The sequence below is a fragment of the Ciconia boyciana genome, chromosome 4 (genome assembly GCF_034638445.1).
Source record: "Ciconia boyciana chromosome 4, ASM3463844v1, whole genome shotgun sequence".
Taxonomy (NCBI): Eukaryota; Metazoa; Chordata; class Aves; order Ciconiiformes; family Ciconiidae; genus Ciconia; species Ciconia boyciana.
The window spans coordinates 96,346,104-96,365,101 of record NC_132937.1 but is presented as its reverse complement, the minus strand read 5'-3'; the positions used below and the strand labels follow the sequence as shown (position 1 = coordinate 96,365,101).

The 18,998-nt window shown below is 37.2% G+C and overlaps 1 protein-coding gene across 2 annotated transcripts in view; it reads left to right on the top strand.

Moving 5' to 3' along the window:
- The window catches only part of EDIL3 (EGF like repeats and discoidin domains 3), a 260,857-nt gene extending 244,849 nt beyond the window's left edge, over positions 1-16,008 (top strand). For both annotated transcript variants that reach the window (XM_072860707.1, XM_072860706.1), the window contains 2 exons: positions 1,561-1,716; positions 12,128-16,008. In XM_072860707.1, the coding sequence (XP_072716808.1) occupies positions 1,561-1,716; positions 12,128-12,277 (306 nt within the window). In that variant the 3' untranslated portion in view covers positions 12,278-16,008. The remainder of the gene's footprint in view (positions 1-1,560; positions 1,717-12,127) is intronic.
- The last annotated feature ends 2,990 nt before the right edge of the window (positions 16,009-18,998 follow it).

Below are 18,998 nucleotides of genomic sequence, written 5' to 3'. Positions count from 1 at the left end.
CCTTTTCTTAAAAGGATTTGCTACTCATTATTTGCTACCTGTCTTCAAATGTTGGGGCAGAGGTGTCCAGTCTTCCTTGTCTGATTGCTCTAAAGAGTAATTTTTCCTCTTCTTTTCTTATAAATGTACTCTTACGCTTTTCTGTGTTTTCTTCTTTATAGAGTCTAAACTGTAGTGTCCATCTTTCAAAGGCATCAGCTTGGACTAGCTGACTTCTTATGCTTATTTATTTTTCCTTCTCTTCTTATGATTAATTTCTTATGCTTTGTGTCACATCTGTTCTTCTGTCTTGCCCCACATTCCAGTCAAAATCTAGTTTGCTCAGGGGGCCTCAGCTTCCCAAAATCGCAAGACGGGATCTTCAGCATTTGATCAGCCAGAGATTCTTTATTTCTTCACCTTCTCTTTTTAACTTTTTGCTGTAAAAACTTATCACTCATCTTCTCATGGAGGTCAGCACTCCTCTCATTTTACTGTAATATTTTTACTATTAGTCTCTCTTGCCTGATTTAATGGACAATATTAAAAATGCCGACTGCTTCACAGCCATTTATTGTTTGAAATAAATCTGCCTTTTTTCTTTTTTTTACTGGCTTGCTGCATTGCTGGAGGACACAGAATGAAGCCTTAGTTTTACCTTCACATTTCAAGAAAATGTCAGTTTTGATAGGGAATTCAACTCCTCCATTCTTCCTCTAAAAATACATTATTAGGTCAATTTACTTCTGTTATTGTATTCTGTCCTTGATCATTTTAATCCAAGGCATCTGGCCCGAATCTGTTATATTCAGTATTGGGTTCTGGTTCAAAAGAACTGATCACGGATGTGCTGACCCACGTGAAAGCCACCTGAAAGCTCAGATTTTATTAGGCTGTAAGATTCCTGCCTTGCATTTTTAAAAGTCTGGTGCTAAGATTATAAAATAAAGAACTCAAAAAAATCAAGGAATTAAAAAGTCAGAGCTTTAGAGGTAGAAAAAGAAATAAAGGCTTAAAGAGAGAAGAAAAGTTCAGCAGGAAAAGAAGTGTGATAGCAAATGCTTTAAAAGACTTAGCACAGCACACACTCTGTTACTGCAAAGGAAATGGAAAGGCACTTGGAGAATCAACCTCTGACATATTGTGTTCTGATTATCAGGAGGACATGGGAACACTTTTTGGCTACAGATTATTTGCAGTGGAGACTGCTGGTTTGTTGGGACCGTGTATGGCACCTAGCACAATGGAAAATGGTACAAGATTAGCCCTGTTGTGCCATTAGGTTGGGAAATTGACTTGGAGCTTGGAGAAGGAAAGTTCCTGTCTACGGTGTCAGCATGCGGTGGGCAGGGTTGCAAAGCAGTGCAAAGCCACCTCTTGGACTGGGTGCTCTCTCACCATGCACTAAGGTGCTTCTTCACAAGCCAAGGTTTTCCTGCCTGCATCCAAGATCTGTCTGCAAACAACGTGTGACGTGCTGCACCATTTTGCTTTAGTGTGATGCAAAGTCAGACTGCAAACAGAAACTGTTCTAATTACGTTCTCTTGTGTTTTGTTTTATTTCTGTTTCGTTTTGTTTAGGTTGACTTGCTTGTCCCTACAAAAATCACTGGCATAATTACCCAAGGAGCTAAAGATTTTGGTCACGTCCAATTTGTGGGGTCCTACAAGCTTGCTTACAGTAATGATGGGGAGCACTGGATCATATACCAAGATGAAAAACAAAAGAAGGATAAGGTAAAGCAAAGAGAAAATTTATATTTCTGTTGCATTTATAGAGGGCTACATCTGTAGTAACTCCAGTGCTGGAAGCCTGTCGATCATTGCATGCTGCCTACTTTATAGGGTTCCATATGCATAGGATCCCACAGATACAAGTCAAGGTGAATAAAAAAGGGTCATATAACACAATGACATTCACAGTGCATTAATATCATACCTATCACTGCAATGCACCCGATTTAATGCTATTAAATATGGGACATAAAACTTTACAGTTCTCCATTTATTGGAATTATTTCTTCCTTTAACTCTAGAGGAGAAGGTATATAAATAGCGGTTTATTTGTATATTCAAAGACAGTATCTCAGTGCATATTTTGATAAGTATGCACTATTTTCTGTAATTTCCTGTAAAGCACATCTTTAGTGTACCTCATTACCTAGTCATTTTGGATTGATTTTTTTTTCTGGAAATTATTCACTAGAGTCTCAAATACCCAATGGAAAGATTATTTTTTATTACACTATTAAATTAATACAAAACATAAAAAGTTTCACAACTTCCTTTGCAAATGTTTAATGAGAGGCATAGAGAAAGTATAGGTTTGCTGATTGATTTACTTTTTCTCTTGTTATTTAGGAGATTATTCATTATGCCTTTCCTTTAAACTGTGTAACACTTTTATACTGCAAATACCTGAATTCATAATATCATCTGTTAAGAAAGAGATTACAGCATATGCATTGCTTAAGGGAAACGTTAAGCAAGCTGACAAAATGTGAATTATTTATTAAATATCTTAGTGGGATTATGCCTGACTGAAACAAAAGATACATTTATAAAAATACCAGATGGCAGATGTGTCTGATAATGCATGTCTCAAACGCGGTGTTTTTAACATCTGTATTCAGGATGATAAATGTTCCCACTTGTACTTATTTTTGTTAGAATAAACAAAAATTCTCCAGTAAAAAATTAATACCGTTCATATAGGTCAATTAATTTTTTTTTTTAAGTAATGAGAAAGCTTTTGATATGTACTGATATGTATTGCATGAGTACAGGTGGATGTATTGATGAGGGGTTAGACAACTGCATCTCTTAAATTTCACTGGTTTTAGATGATTGATCAAACATACACCCATTTATTAGGGGAAGGTGTCCTAAATTACTGGATTAAATATGTACATAACTGTATGTGTGTGTCTGCATAGACATATTATGTTTGTAGGATTATTATCCAAAGACGACACTGTAAAGTCTCACTCTTAAAAGCCAAATGGCACTTCACTGTGGTTTTATCCTGCACGAAGATTTTTCCCCATCAAATTCTAAAAGATTTTAGATAAGGAAAACAAAATCAGTTGTTTTAGCCATCCAACTGAGACGGTCCTGACACCAATGATTATGGATGTGTCTAGTATAATTGGTTGTCAGATAAAAATTGGAAACAAACAACTCACCTTTCATAGACGTACCATAAGTGCATTCAATATAAATGACAGATAGTCACTTCAGTGCTTTGTACACATCCCATTTTAAATCCCTGGCATTTAAAAACAGAAGCAAAAGGTCTACTGTGAAAGAAATGTCTTCTCCAAGCCAAACTTCTATTAGCAAACTGTTGCATTCATTTTACTGAAAAAGGGAATGAACATGCGTTCAAGTCTCTGGTGAGAAACACAGTTACAGTCACAAGCAAATCTAAAAGAAAATGCACTCTCACTTAACAGCACTGTTCCAATCTACACTTGTTTAAAACATTTGCCAAGGCAATTAAATTCTTTCTGCTTTCATCATCAGCTGGATTGTTAATTGTTATATACATAGTCCGTGAGGAACAATGGAAACCTCTTAATCATTGTCTTATTAAAACATCTCACATCCCATATTAATTAACATCCCTAAGAATAAAATAGATGCATCTTATTATGATTCTTTAACAAATCAAGAGCAATTAAAAGCAGAGTGAGATCAAATACACTTAGCTGGAAATCAGGAGTTATAACTTCTGAATTTAAATTTGTACGAAATAAACAAGATCACTTGATATGAGTCTAGACCTCAGTCTTTGATACATAAACTTTAATCAAAAATATCTTTACTATTTTTAATTTTTTCCATGTGACAGAAGTCTGGAAAAGTCAAAAGTCTGATGGCAGAGTCTGACATTCCAGAAATGGTCAGTGAATTTGGCAAAACTTCATAGGAGGTAGGACTGGAAAGGATCTCGAGACAACACCTAAACGTATATCTCTTGACCTATGCAGAGATACGACGCTCCTCTGCTCCCATCCCCTCTGAGGTCTTCTCAGCAGAGAATGGGATTCAACAACCCCCAAGTCCCTTCCTGCCACCCTAGGAGTAGGTGCAAAAGTTCATTGTTAGAACTAAGGGTTAATTCATTCACCTGTCCTTCACCTCATACAATGTTCATATCCTGCACCATTCTCCATCAGTTTATTATTTAATATGTTTGTAGAAATAGCCAGTGATAAAAATTCTACTATATAAGCAGTCTATTCCAGTGTTTAAATATCCTTAAAGGTGGAAAGGTTGTTTATCCCCCTCCCTGCAGTACATCCGCCCTGTCCTCAGAGGACACAAAAACCTGATTTTATCTTCCTCTTTTCAGACAGTTTGTTTTGGTTGAAACACGTTAACTTTTTTCTTCTCAATTTCTTCTTGGGGAAAAAATAATTGTCATTCTTTCAGTCTTTTATCAAAGGGCATGTTTTCTCAACCTCAGATCATTCTGCTTGGACCAGCTCTTCCTGAAGTGCGGCTTCCCAAGCTTGTTGTAATGTTGCAGCCTTTAGCGCAGAACTACTGCCTGCTCCATCATTCTCCATATAGTACCTGTGACATTGGTTATGATTTCCTAAGGTTTGGCTTGCTACTCATCATTATTAAATTGCACCATTGATCTTCTGCGCATTTCTCCAATTTGTCAAGACCACTCTGAATTTTGATCCCACTTTTCAAAATGGGAAAAGCTTGGCCACATCTGCACTTTTGACAAGCAAATCTATTTCCATCATCCATTTCATTACTGAGAATACATAAATTGCATTCGGCCAGAGGCACGGAGTGTCACCCAGTAAAACCTTCCACTTTGACACCAAACCCTTCATCACTGCTCCAGCTAGGTGTGTGTCAATGCAGTGTGCTCTGAAGGGATTTGCCCACTGGATGTGTATCGCACCAGAAGTACTGGCCGCACTCTGGCCTCTGTGCAGTGCAACAAAAATGTAAATGGAAAATAAAAACGGCTGAAGAAAAAGCAATGCTGTGCCTTGTCCATGGGGAGCAGAAGAGAAATAGCATCATTGGTGCTGTCTGATAGTAACATCTTTGCACAGCATGCACAACAATTTCCTTAGCTTAAGTAAAGATACAAGATTTGGCCCAAAATGCAAAAACACTGTAGAAGAAACCATGTTTTCACAGCAAAGTGAAACTTTCATGAAATGTTTCTTCTGTCCCCAGGAGATACAGAAGGGAGATAAAAGATAGATACTGGCAACTATCAACAGCAGCAAGCATAAATTATTCATAATTTACCCTCATTCATTCTATTTATTAACTGAACATCTAGATTTTTTCTATAAAGGATAGAATGTATAGATTCCTTATTTCCTCTGCAGGTGATTTACTCATCCTATTCTCATTCTGTGACGCTTGTACAATTGTCCAATAATTTAGGAGAAAGATGGTTCCAAAAACCTTCAGGGAAAGGAAGACAGGATGAAAGAAAAGTAACTACTTTTAAAGTCCCAACAAAATACATCATTTTACATTCTGGAAAAGCAAAGATAAAAAGAATGTCTCAGAAATTTTGGAGATATTGGTAGGCTGGTAATAATGATTTGCAGATGAATATTGTGACTTTAAAACGCATTGAAGTAAGAGCTGAGAACGTAATCCTGTCTGGTGCTGAACATCTCACTGTTCAGTTTATAGGATGAGTCCTAATGTATCAACAGACCTCAGTGAATTCCTGAAGCTATTCACCTCTGCCTCTTCATCATTTGTGAAGTTATTTTACAAAGGAAAAAGATATTGGTATCTTGTATTCACAAGTGCACTATGTGCACAATGCGTCTTTGATCAATCTGCAACAAGTTAGTTGTTTCAAACAGAAGGAAATATGGTGTTCGGTTTTCTTCTTTGCACCTCTTCAAATGGAAAAGCTGTTCCAAGAACAGTGGCTCCTGTAGCTCCTGTTTGGCTTCTGCTATTTTAACAGCCAGACATTTGGGTTCACATCTGTGCTGAACTTCTATGAATGCAGATGAAAAGGTACTGGCAGAAAAAAAGCATGTCTTTAAAAAATGAAGCCTTTCTCATTCATTTCAAATAGTTTGAATGAGTTACCTGGAAAATATGAAAGCTTTTCCTGTTGTCTTCAAGAAGCAAAATAAATTACATTGCAGGTTGGCAAATAGGAAGAAAATATATTTTAGAAAAAGGACCAAAGCTAATAGCTATCTTGTTTTTCTCAACTAGAGGTCAGTAGCTCACTATGCCTCCAAAGCTAAGGACATCCAAACCAAATTTGACCTTTTTTTTTTTAAATCACATTCCACATGTGATTTATAAATTGCACAGCCTGCTGTAGATAACTCAAGGCCAGCTGCAATGTCAAATGGCATTTCAGAGGCTGTTTTTTAAAATAAGATGAGAACATTTGAAAGTAGCCTAAAGGAGTCCAGCAGTCTGCAGCACTGTCAGTCATTATTAGCCATCAGCAGTGTAATTAGCTGCAGGTAGACAATGTCCAGTATGCAAATGGCCACTGGATTTGTGCACAAAATGATGAACTAGTTATAAGTTATATGCTTTGCATGTCTAGTTAATTGCCATAGCAACGGAAGACAGGAACCTACTTATAAATGAAAAGTTAGATCATATCAGGTTAAAAATCTTTTTGCTAGATTTGCTAATGGTTTTTTCTGTGTGGTGTTTAATTATTATAACACCTGGTTTACACTGATAGATTCAATTCCTACATATAATCTACATACTTGGCACAGTTGAAGAACATTTTTTACTAATATTATTTAAATTATTATTATTTAATACTATTATTTAAAATAATATTTCTAATCTAGCAGTAATATTTTAATTTTTTTCTGCACTGGTTTAAATTATGAGTGACTTCTGTTACTTTCAGCTGAGTTAACATGATTTGTATCATATGAAGATCTCACTATACTCATTCTAGGTTGTGCATCCAGCACACATATCTCTCTCCCTCGTACCACATTAAGAGCTGAAGGAAGACAACATGCTCATATTAACAGTCTCTACCTTGAATTTGTATAAGCATTTCTGGAGGGAAGTTTTTCTTCAAAATATTTATCTTTTTGCTTGGCTTCGAACCTTCTATCATAAAGCACTTACAAACTATGTACAGTGGAGTAAATTCCCATTTTAGTAGCATCAGTAGATAGATCAAGTGGGAAAAATAACAAGAATGTGATAGTATATTTTGCAAGTTTAAGTTTTATCTGCCTGATACCTATTCTGAACTTGAAGAAATAATAAAGGTCATGTAATACATATTCTTATTCATGTATCACGGAGAAGGAAAAAACAGGCCTTCTCCTGGCACTGGACCCTTTTGCATAGCTATACATGGCATGCCAACCAACTCCTGACTCTTCAGCCAGTCCCAAGAAAAGTGCTTGGTGAAGAAGAAAGGAGGATGGCTAAGATCAGGAGTGGAAAATTTACACCCACCCGCAGAGATTTTATGTATACCAACTGAAGAGAAAGAATGTCTTTTTTCTCCTCTTAATGACTCCAAAAACACATGTGCACACACACACACAGATATGTGTTTACATATGTATATTTGTATATTAAAAAAACCCCTGCCTAGTCTTTTATAGTGGAAGGCATCTTCCACGGGATCAAGTATGGCTATAAACAGCAGCTCTATTTCTGGTGAGAAATCAAGACATCTTTCACCAGCTTTTACCTGGTGTTGTTCACTTGTAACTCTTCACGGTGAAAAGAGTTACTCCACCAAGACCAAAAAACTTCAAAGCAAGTAAATCTGCAAATTTCCTTTCTTGCTTAAACAAATCTTCTTCAGTGGATAGTAGTAAAGAAATAAAATGTTTCCAAAATAAAGGAATATAGCTGTCAAAAATTACTTTTAATGCAGGTCCTTTTTAGATTTTAAATGAACAGTGCCCCCGTTATTTGTCTTTACACTGAGATGTTCTGCACTGAAGCAAACTTCAAACTGAAGCTAGGTCTAGCTATTCTTTTAAAATAATCTGCCTGTTATATAAGCAGGATTAACTGCTCCATGAAATAACATGTTTAAAATATTCTGCTCGGAATAAAAAATATGGTTAAGGTACAGCAGATAACATAGTGACTTCAACATCTGAGGCTTGAATATTAAAGTCTCAACTCTCAGCCATTATCATAAATATCAGGAACCAATAATGCTATGGCCGATGCAGACTTTTCATGCAATTTAAGTTTCTGCAAGACATGCAGTCCAGAAAGATTCTCTGTGGAGAGAGTTTTCATCCTCCTCGCACATCCATTGACACAGCACCACAAACAATCTTTCCCACTGCAGCCACCTGTTAATGGATGTGCCCTAAAACCTGGTTTCCAGCTATACATTTGGAGCAAAGCAAACATCACTTGTAATAAATTCCACTTTTCCCAAGCTATTCTTCCTCAGGTATTTCTCCTAAATTATTCTGTCAAAAAACATACAATAGTTTTCTTTTTAAAATACGAATCAATTTACATTGTCATTATTTGGATTTGCTGCTTATGCCATAAAACAGTTAGTTCTATTGAAAAATCTTCGTGAATGTTTGAAGGCAAGACATCCAAATTGCTTGTTGGACACAATTATAAACAAGACTTGTTAATATTTCAGAAATCTTTTTTGCAGAGAATACGTATTTTCCAGGTTTTTGTTCTGTTTTGCATGAACTGATCATAAAATAAGTTATCATACTTAAAAGTACAACAGCATGCATTTTCTACTTTTTTTATTTTAATAGCAGCTGTAAGAGACTAAGCTACAGAGGAGCTACACATATGTGTGTGGGGTGTGTATGTGTAAACTTGCTGAAGCTGCTGAGTAAATGTTGTAGCAAGTTATACCTTTTAAGCATGCAGACTGACATAAATAGATATATCCACTGTAAAATCTTTAACATTCTACAACAAAATTGTCAAAACGCAGGAGCTTCGGTCAGCTTTTACCAACACAGGCATCTTGTAAGTGGGAGCCAGTGGGCTGGGTGAGGCTGAAGCTCTGTCCAAGTGAGGGAGCATCCTTAGCAGATGACTAGAGAAATAAAAAACATAGGGCTGTTATTCTTCCCTAGTGTATCTTCCCAGCCTCTGGCTGTCTTCTATCTGTATTTTTAAAAGCCCCTGCTGATTTTGCCCCTAACAGTTTATCTGATCTTTAACAGTAGTTAAGGGCTGTGGAAACTGTGCCACCGTTTAATTATGTGTTGTACAGGGAACTGTGACCTTTAGGTGGCTCAGGACAAACCTGCTATCATTCCTTGTCCCCTTGTCTCTGGTAAGGGGACAGGGCAATATTGCCTGCTATTGATTTTCTCCATGCCGCTTATGATTTTATAGACATCTATCATATCTCCCTTCAGGCTGAAGAGACTTAGTCCATTTAATAATTTGCAAAAGGACATTCTTCTGTGCTTGTGGCCATCTTGCCACTTCACTCTGTATATTTGCTGTTTGAGATAAGGCAGGACCAGATCTGCATCCACCTAGAACTCAAAATGAAGATATGCGCTGGCTTTATGCACTGACACGTTAATAACTGTCACTCTGCTCTTTATTCCTTGACCACTAATCAGCTTGGGATTTATTGTCATTGGACTTTTTTTTTTCATCTGAAAAACTATGTATTATAACTCCAACATCAGCTTCTTGAATGCTACTAAATCCTTATAGTCTTCAGAGGTGTTGTATATGGAAACAAACTTCTCAGAAAGAAATGTGAGGAGTGAACATTTATGGTACAAGGCTACCAGCTCTTCAAGAGCTTTTAATTGCTTAGGTGGTTCATTTAGTATTGACTGTTGGGCATAAGCAACAAGTAATTAAAGAAAAATTACATTTGGCTACAGAAATAGTTTTTTTCTACTGCTAAGTCAGATGTCCACTTCTTGTCCTTTGTCCTCCCTGCTCTTTCCAAGTTTCTTGACTCCATTCATGAACTTAGGCTGAAGTAAAATGAAGAGTGACAAAGAATATATTTTTTCCATAAAAATCTGCCATGGGTCCACAGCAAAAAAATCCAGTAAACTTGCTCTTAGAATATTATATTCCATGCAGGTCACATTTGTGGACGCTGACAAAGGTTCCTTCACCTTCTGATAAATTTATTTCCCTAAAATCCTTTTTCTGATCTAGCACATTTAATTAATTTCTTGAAACTGGATCTTGAATTTTGAGGGAAGGTAAATTTCAGATTTGCATAAATTAACCTCTGAAACAGATGAGTTTGATTTCAAATGCTAATGAAATCATGTACAAATTAGAAATAAAATTTAATTCTTGTTTCCTGCTCTAAGTAAATGACATAATCCTACCTTGTTCAGCTGTATTTGTTGCTTGGTTTGCATCACATACTTTTATTTATTTTGCGTAGCTATATGCGGATACGAATACTGGGCCTGTAGATGGGTTCTTCTGGTAAACAACAATGTTTTTTGTTCTAAGCCTTCATTTAAATGTTGTCTCTGAAATACATCTTCCATAGGGAAAATAAAATAGAGAGTAAAAGAATTTTCCAGTAGCTCTGCAGCAAGAATTGTCTGCAGTTCTGGATTGCTTATCATGTGGCTTGGTAAAAAAAAATCAACAGATATATTGCATGCATGTGCAAGAAATCAAATGAAAAAAATTTACTTTTATGCTTTCCTAGCTGCATATTGTACATTGGGGGGTGCCACTCTGTAACTTTAATAATAAGCTTACTGCCTTTTATTGTATGCTTTATTGCCAGAAATGAAACTCAAATTGAGGCCAATCTTGTTAGCCCAAGCTCCAGCTCATTTATGTAATCAACACTGTACTTGGGCAACAAACAATTTTTTTCTGTGGTAAATACACTGTTTTCTTAGACTCACAGCACTGTTGTTTCTGTGCTCAGTCTGTCTGCAATTTTTTCCGTCTATCTTAACTCCTAGGTGCTTTAATGTACCCATCTCTGTGTTAGTGAGATGCCAGATGAGAAGGCAAATTTATCACTTGTGAAAGAGCATCACATGTGGAGGATACACGTTTTGTTCGAGATGCCAAATTGATAGCACTTGAGAGAAGCTTTCGAAATTCAAAGAAAATATGAAGCATGGAGACCAGAAAGTTAAGATTTTCATATAGTGCTTTGTAAACATGTCACGAAAGAACCAGCTTAAGGGCTAAAATAGTAGATCAGCCTCTTCTGAATTCAACCTCTGACATTCGTCTTGAGAACTTCCAGGAAACTTGTCATTCTGCACTAATTCAGTCATATAAGCCCTCTTCAGGAGGACCATATTCCTCCTCTGCATGATGCAAATGAAACTCATTCATTTCAAGTTGAAAAGCCATCAAATACAGTTTTTACAAATGAAAAGTGAATTGGCTGACATTTGAAGAGAATGAACATTTCCCATAAAAACTGAAAATATCCCAAGAGAATAATCTGATCATTTTGCCAAAAAGTGCTGCACTGGCCTTTGAATTTGAATAGTGGCTGCCAGGGGAAAAATCCAGCATTGTTTTAACGCAGACAGAAGTTTGGGAACTCAGTTATGTATTGGTTAACCCATACTAGGGGAAATAACATCATAACATGCACTGCACCGTGCTCGGATTTTCTAATTTGATCACAAACCGATGCCCTTAATTCATATGTTGACTTTTTTTTGACAAAAGAAGATAGTATCCTTGATAATCACTAACTTTACAAGGGTTTATATACTTGCATCTAAGCTGCATTCATAAGTGATAAAATAAAAATTCTTCTTAACTTTAATTATTAATGTTATTTTGTTGCAAACAATAACAGGATCTCCTGGGATTAATTTGACATGATACAAATGCCAAGTAAAAAGACATTTAATTTTTTAAATGTTAATGATTTTTATGTAACTTTTAGAGCGGGGCCCTGGGTGTTGGCAGAACAGCAGATTGAATCAAAGGCTAAATCTGCACCAGGGCTGAGCGTGCCACGCTCATACCCAGCTCCAAGGTCCCTGGCATGCAATGAAATCCCCAGGTCTTCGCAAAGGCAGGTGCTCTTTGCAGCATCAGTTGGGTGCCTAGATGATCAAAATTCAGCATGGAGACCAGGGGACATCCAGGGTGTACCACAGCTGTTCCTTAGGCCACATAAATCTTCTCATTACTTGCCCTTCAGGTGTTCCAGGGAAATTTTGACAATGACACGCACCGTAAGAACGTCATCGACCCTCCGATCTACGCCCGGCATGTCCGCATCCTCCCGTGGTCGTGGTACGGCAGGATCACCCTGCGGTCGGAGCTGCTGGGCTGCACGGCGGAGGACTGAGGTGGATCTCTGTTAGGCATCGCAGCTCTCGGTGTAGCTAAAAGTCCCTCCGTAGAAGAAACTGTGCAAAGCCTGTAGGATGCTGAGTGGGTTTTTCATGAACAAGTGCTCATTTTATGGTAGGCCGCTAACTGTCTTTTGCAAGGAGGTCTAAGCCTGCCCTTTAAATGATCCAATCCAATTTTGTCCTTGAAATCTGTTAGTGTTGTCCCTTCTGCTGTGGAATTATCTTTCTAGTTTTCCTTTGAGTTGTTCACACTAGTTGAAACGTGTTAGGGAAAAACAGCAGCATCCTTTTTACAAGGGAAGAGAAATAGCATGACAAAGCTCATTTGCAGCTTTAGAAACATTGGGCTGACAAGTTCTCCATAAATCATAATGTCATCTTACTTGCAAAAAGTGATACTGCAGCTTTTAGCAATAAGTTTACTTGGGGATGACTGCATTATAGTAATTGTGCCTATCAAACACTGTCAGTATTTATGACATATATTTTGGAAGATACTCTGTGGTACTGTAAAACACAGTACCTGTGATATTACAAGCTACCTTTCATCACTTCCATCTGAACAGCAGAGTCCATGCACCTAAAGGGTTTTCCTAACTAACCCCATTTTCTGTCTCTATTTTGCATGCTATAGACATGACCTCCATCTTTTCTGTTTAGTATCACCACTAATGTTATTCTCCTTGAAAGAGGTGACCTGTTTGCATATGGAACAAAATCTGCTATCGGTATATTATGAAGTTAATGAATTTGCCAAAGTTTACTAATTCTGCTTGAGATGCGCTTTTTCAAGGAGGCTGAGATAAGACACCAGGGTACTTGCGGTATCTCATCTCGAGTACCCACATAGGTAAAGGCACACAGCGCATCAGAAATCCTGAGCCCATTTTGTGACTTGCCCAGGGGTGAGCACACAACCCTAGACAGAGCTGCCTGCCCAATTACTTCTTTCAGAAACCATCTTAATTTCTCTGAGGAGGTAAATGTGGGCTGGAGGAATCACGTGCTAAAAGACACAGAGGACGAATGACTCCCTTACTGGCAGGAAACTCTCGTAGGCTCTTCTTATGGTTGGCAGTCACAGCCTTCCTCCCAGGCATGAAGGCAAGAGGTGTCATAGGAGTTCATCAAAGCTGGGCCCTTGGGACCCTCCACTCCCAACTATGTCTTTTCAGACATACGCCAGTGAGCCAAGAGGAAGCTGATTTTTATCATGCCTCATCTACAGAAATGCTTCATACACGCTATGTTGTTTTAACAGCACGATAGCCAGCGAGGACCCCAGTTTAAAAAGTGTGTTTTAGGAGGAAAAGTGGAGCAGTAGGGGGGAAATTCTCCCCCCATGCCTCAGTTTCCCCTGATGATGGAGATAACAACACCAACCTTTTTAACGCATTCCGAGTTTCTTTGGTACTCTACGACTATGTTATTGTAGCACCGAAGTCTAAAAAAATCCTGGGACAAGGAGTGAGGGGACCTTTCATCTGTTACCTGAAGTAACAGCGTTTGGGATTACTGCCACCCTTTTAATTTCATAACAGGCTGATGTGGAGAAAGATAGATAAATAGATATACAGCTGCATGTTTTAGCAAATGTCACTGAAGTTATTTTTTGTCACCGTTACATTCTCACCGAAATGCTGAAGTATCAACCTGGGTGCTGCTTCCCAGGCAAACAGCTAGTTGGCCCACAGTCTGCAAAGGGCAAAGTTTACTTTGGAAACAAAATGGTTTGGATTTCAAAACCCTGCATTTAATCACACATTCTCCACCACAGACAAAATATATTATCCATTGAACTGTGAAAGACTCTAGAATAGCAGCCAGGAATTTTACATACAAGAATTGGGGATATATTGGTGGCGGTTTTCTGATAGTGTCACTTAAACTGTCACATTTTAACAAACAGAACACCCTGCCTCTATAAAATGACTTAATCCTTAAACTGTATTTATACAAGTATTTATTTTATAAGGCTTAGACATTTAAAGACTTCTAAAGAAGAGTCTTGTAAAGGTAAAAGTATGTGTAAGAAATGTTGAGGTCCTGTGCAACACTGCTAAGTTTGTTCTTTATTTTTTACTTTGTGCTGCATAACAAAAGCCACTAGACTGTTACTGTCTTGTCTGTAACTGTGTTAACAGCATTTTTAATGATGTATATATGGAGTGGTCTTCAAGCATAGTGAGCGATTTTAAAGAGAAAGTCAATCATGATGGTACTTCTAAAGAGCAAAAAAATTCTGAATGATGGAGAACAAATGTATTCCTAAATCACCTGTTGGCCATGTTTTGCACTTTAGGCTCCACAAAAAAAAAAAAAAAAAAAGAAGTCATATTTATCTCTTTAGGGCACACAATATTTAAAGACGTCCAAAAACATTTTCATGTTGTGGGAGAGCAATTGACCCTGAATTTAATTACAGATATGAAGAATAGCATGTAGCTATTTCACTAGTCAACTGTACCCAAAGAATGGAAGGCCATTTCTGAAAATTAGGTTCCCTAATTTACCAACTTGTTTTATTGTTCCTTTGAAATATTTGTTCTGTGTTCTTAAGTCATTTTTTTCATGTTATTAATGTTTTGCAACTACAATTTTGCTTTTGAAATAGTCTTTCTTGGTCTAGTAATTTAATTGTTATCCATTCACCTGCATATAAAAATAGCATTGTCATGATACCTAACATAGTAATTTTATTGTGTATTAATTTAGAGCTCAGTATTTTCATCCTTATGTCCCGTGCCAGCTTTCATCTGCCAGCAGTCTTCACAACCTGCAAAGAAAGCTCCATAGCCATTGTGATAACACTCTGTGATAATTTATAAAAGAACCATATAAGAATCATATAAAAGAATCATAAAAGAATCATACAATTTCAGACAACATACTGGGGCTTTTTCTAATGAAATTATTCCTTAGCTACCAAGAACCTTTCTTTAAATGGCATTGTGCAGCCATAGTACCAAATTCTGCTCCCAGTGTCAGCAGTATAAGTCTGAAATAACTCTTGATTTCTGTGGAATACTTCAGATTTAATGAAACAGATGAGAATCAGATTATCGTCTAGAATTAAAATTTTTCCTTTTAGTTTTATTTTCTTGTCTTGGTGAACACCTTTGACATAAGGCACAAGTTATAAATTAACATGACTGTACTCTCCCAGCGATTCACAACTGGCATCCCAAATCCAGAAATAAGTGCAGGATATGTCCCTTTAAGAGGGCATGGAGAAACACTCTGAAATGATCCTTGGCTTCTCTATTAATTGTAACAATGGCATTGAACAAGACTGAAAATGTTCTCCTAATTAAATTTCACCCTGAACCAGTTGAGTATTTGTAGGCAGACTTCACCTTTCTGTAGCTCTGTAATGTGCTACGTTTATAGCCTGGGAAATAAAGCACCGGCACAAGGCTCTGTTTTATCTGTGTTCTGTTAAGGGCTTATCGCGTTAGCTGGCTCTGGTTTTAAGGTTGACTTTCTCTTTTGGAATGGCTGCATACAAATTAGTGTCAGTTTTGAAGACTAAGGATACTAAATGAGTGTATCTTTGCTATACGACAAATATGAACTATAATATTCAGTGCTGGCTTCTGATGTGTCAGTAAGTACAGAAGTATCTCGGACACAATGACCTTTGCAACCTTTCAAGCTGTGTAATATTAAAATGGTTTTGTATATACTTAAATCATGTAGAACGATGTAAAACCAGTATGACCTTGTCTAGTCTTCAAACTTAACAATAAAACTTTTGAAAAATGAGGTCGTTTTTGAAGCACTTATATTGCAATACCTTGAAGGAGATGCAACTTATCTCAGCCTCACTGGCAGCAAATGCAGAGCAGAGATATGATGTGGCATTTCCCTGGATTCAATCGCGGGGTCTTTGCGGTAGGTAAGTTTGTTTCTGGCAAAATCAACCGTGGTGCTGCACTCCTTTCAATGTGTTCCCTTTGTTCTTTCAGATAAAAAAGCAAAGGCTTGAATGAGTCTAAAAATATTTTTCTATCTTACTGCTCTCTGAGTGAGCACCAGAAATGTAAACTGACAATTTCATTTCCTTTAAGTCAAATTTCGTGGGATATTTATCAATCCTTATCCTCTCTTCTCCCCTCCTGCATAGGCAAATTAATTTCCGAAAAGATAAACAGCGGCTGCAGCGCAGACCCACTATGATGCTTCCAGCGGAGATGCCAAAGCAGGGCCGGTGCTTGCTCGCACCCTCACCTATCTTCACTTCATTGCTGTACAGCCCACTTCCCAAAATTTCTGAGTTTAGTTAACTGCATCATTTCAATTTCTGAAGAAGGCTAGAGGTTAAAAGTAGCGCATGGAAAAGCCATTCACTCCCGATTTTAAACATTGAGATTTTTAAAAAATTTTCAAGTTTTGTGTAGCTATGAGAGATGGAGCTTCCATGGTTTACTCCTTACTGGTCCAGAATAAGTTCATAGATATACATGCTTTTGTTTCAAACCCATTTCAGCTTGTGTCCTTTCACCAAAAATTGTCTTTTGGAGATAAAAACCATCCACGAGTATGCACTGACAACAGGTACCTTGTCTGCCAAACGTGCAGTCTGAACACTAACAGCATATATTCTTTCAACAGAGAAGTCACAGAATTGATGTTGCAATTTTTTCTGATGACATATCTACTGGTCATAAAAATGAGAATATAATGATGCACACAAAAAGAGGATTACTTTTGATGAACGATGGCTGAATATTAGCACTTCAATCATAAATTTCTGAAAATACACATCTTGAATCTTTCTCACTTTTAATTATAAATTGCAACTCTTTCATGAAAGACGGGGCCTGTTCCTGAAGAAATGAAAAGTGATTTTCCCTCTCATTTTTCATAATGTAGATCCCCAGGAACTCTAATGAAGACAATGAGAGAAAATAACGAGTAATTCTCTTCAGAATAGCAACTATTTATCAATGTCCATCCTTGCGTACCTGTTGCTAATAAGCTCAAGGGATTAACATGCATATCAACAGTCTACATCATTATGAAATATATAGCCTCTGATACTTCTGTGGTAAATACAATGACACATACTTTGTACCTTAGATTCAAACAGCAGGAGTTTAATCTGTTCACTTAGAGATCACTAAGTCACCTGTGATCACTTAGCCTTATAAAATAAAATAGGACAAAATGGAAGATAATTTTACTGATACCACATTTTTATTTTGTTTTTTTAAATTTTCATAATTTTCTTAATAGAGAAATATACTTTAGGATGTGAAAGACTGCTTTAGGTTGAGAATATAAAACATAAAAGGCAGACTTGTATAAGTCTGTTGCATAGCTTTATAACTGCATTTATCGCAAATTATCTTTCAATTATACATATCAGTATCAGCATTTGGGGAGCTGTAAATGCATGTATTTAAATGCCTCTGAACATAAGAACATGGAAACAATGTCTTGGTCTCACAATGTAACTTTCTAAGAGTGCAGCAAAATATATTTTACCAGTATATGTTAGTAACAATACCAGTTGCGTTTTGATATAGTATATATCAATTTAGAAGTAGGCTCCACATGTATGGGAATGTATGGGAAGCACAAATAACCTAGTGAAATACAGGCAGGGCACAGAGAATGGAGAGAATAGTCAGAGCACAGTCTGTTCATCATGGTAATGTTTCTGATGCTGCTTTCTTGCTGGTTTACAAGCTAATGCATTGTGGTTGTCTGAGGTTGCGCATCAGATGATAGGTCAGTAGGCACATTTCTGATGGCCACATGACTAGATGAAGGATATCAGCCCTCAAAAGATGGTAGGAAAGGTCACTAAACATTTGCATCAGACTGGAAAATCAAAAGCAGACTAAATGAACATCTTGAAAGACAGTGATTTTCTGGGACGCTGCAAGAGGTTAGTAGGAGCTGTAGAGAAATGTATTGTATTGCCTTGACCACAATAAATACAATTAAGTACACAGACTGTTGGGCATAAAATATATATGCAATCCATTGAAGCAGAGTCAAAGGCCCCTTAAAAAGTGATACAGCATGTTCTTATGAAAGTGTCAGACGATATGATGTAGACACTATGGATTTCAATGGGTCTGGCTGGGATGGATTTACCTTTCTTCACTGCTGGAAGGGGCTTTAGGGGAACGTAGCCATTGCTTGAAGACTGTCTGGGCAGCAGTCTAGTTGTGGGAGTCATCACTGATTGCCTTTGCAAGACTTGGTGGCTTTGGGTTTTTTTCCTGCCTCTTTCCTTCACTCATTAAACTGTTTTTATGTCAGAGCTTTCTTACTTTTGGTCTTCCTATTCTCTACCCTGTCCCCCTGGTGGAAGAGAGTGACCTAGCAGCTGCTGTGGGGCTTAGATGATGTTTGGGGTCAACCCACCACAACTTTAAATGCAAAACATAAATCGTATCTGGGGTCTAGAACTATGCACATTGAGTTGTACAGAAAAATATTTTGTTTGAGTCTTCTTTCCTCACTTTTTACATCTGTCGTATTTTTCTCTTGAACAGTGTTGCCTTTACTATTTTTGACTTGGAGAAATTCCTTTACTAAATGTGACTTATGTTACTATATCAGGTTCACAGCTTCATTAGAGGAGGCACCGATGGAGAAATTTTGAATAAGCAATTAAACCATGCATTGCTTATGTGAATATGGTGTATACATTTTATTTTTATATATATGTGTGTGTATATATATACACACATATAT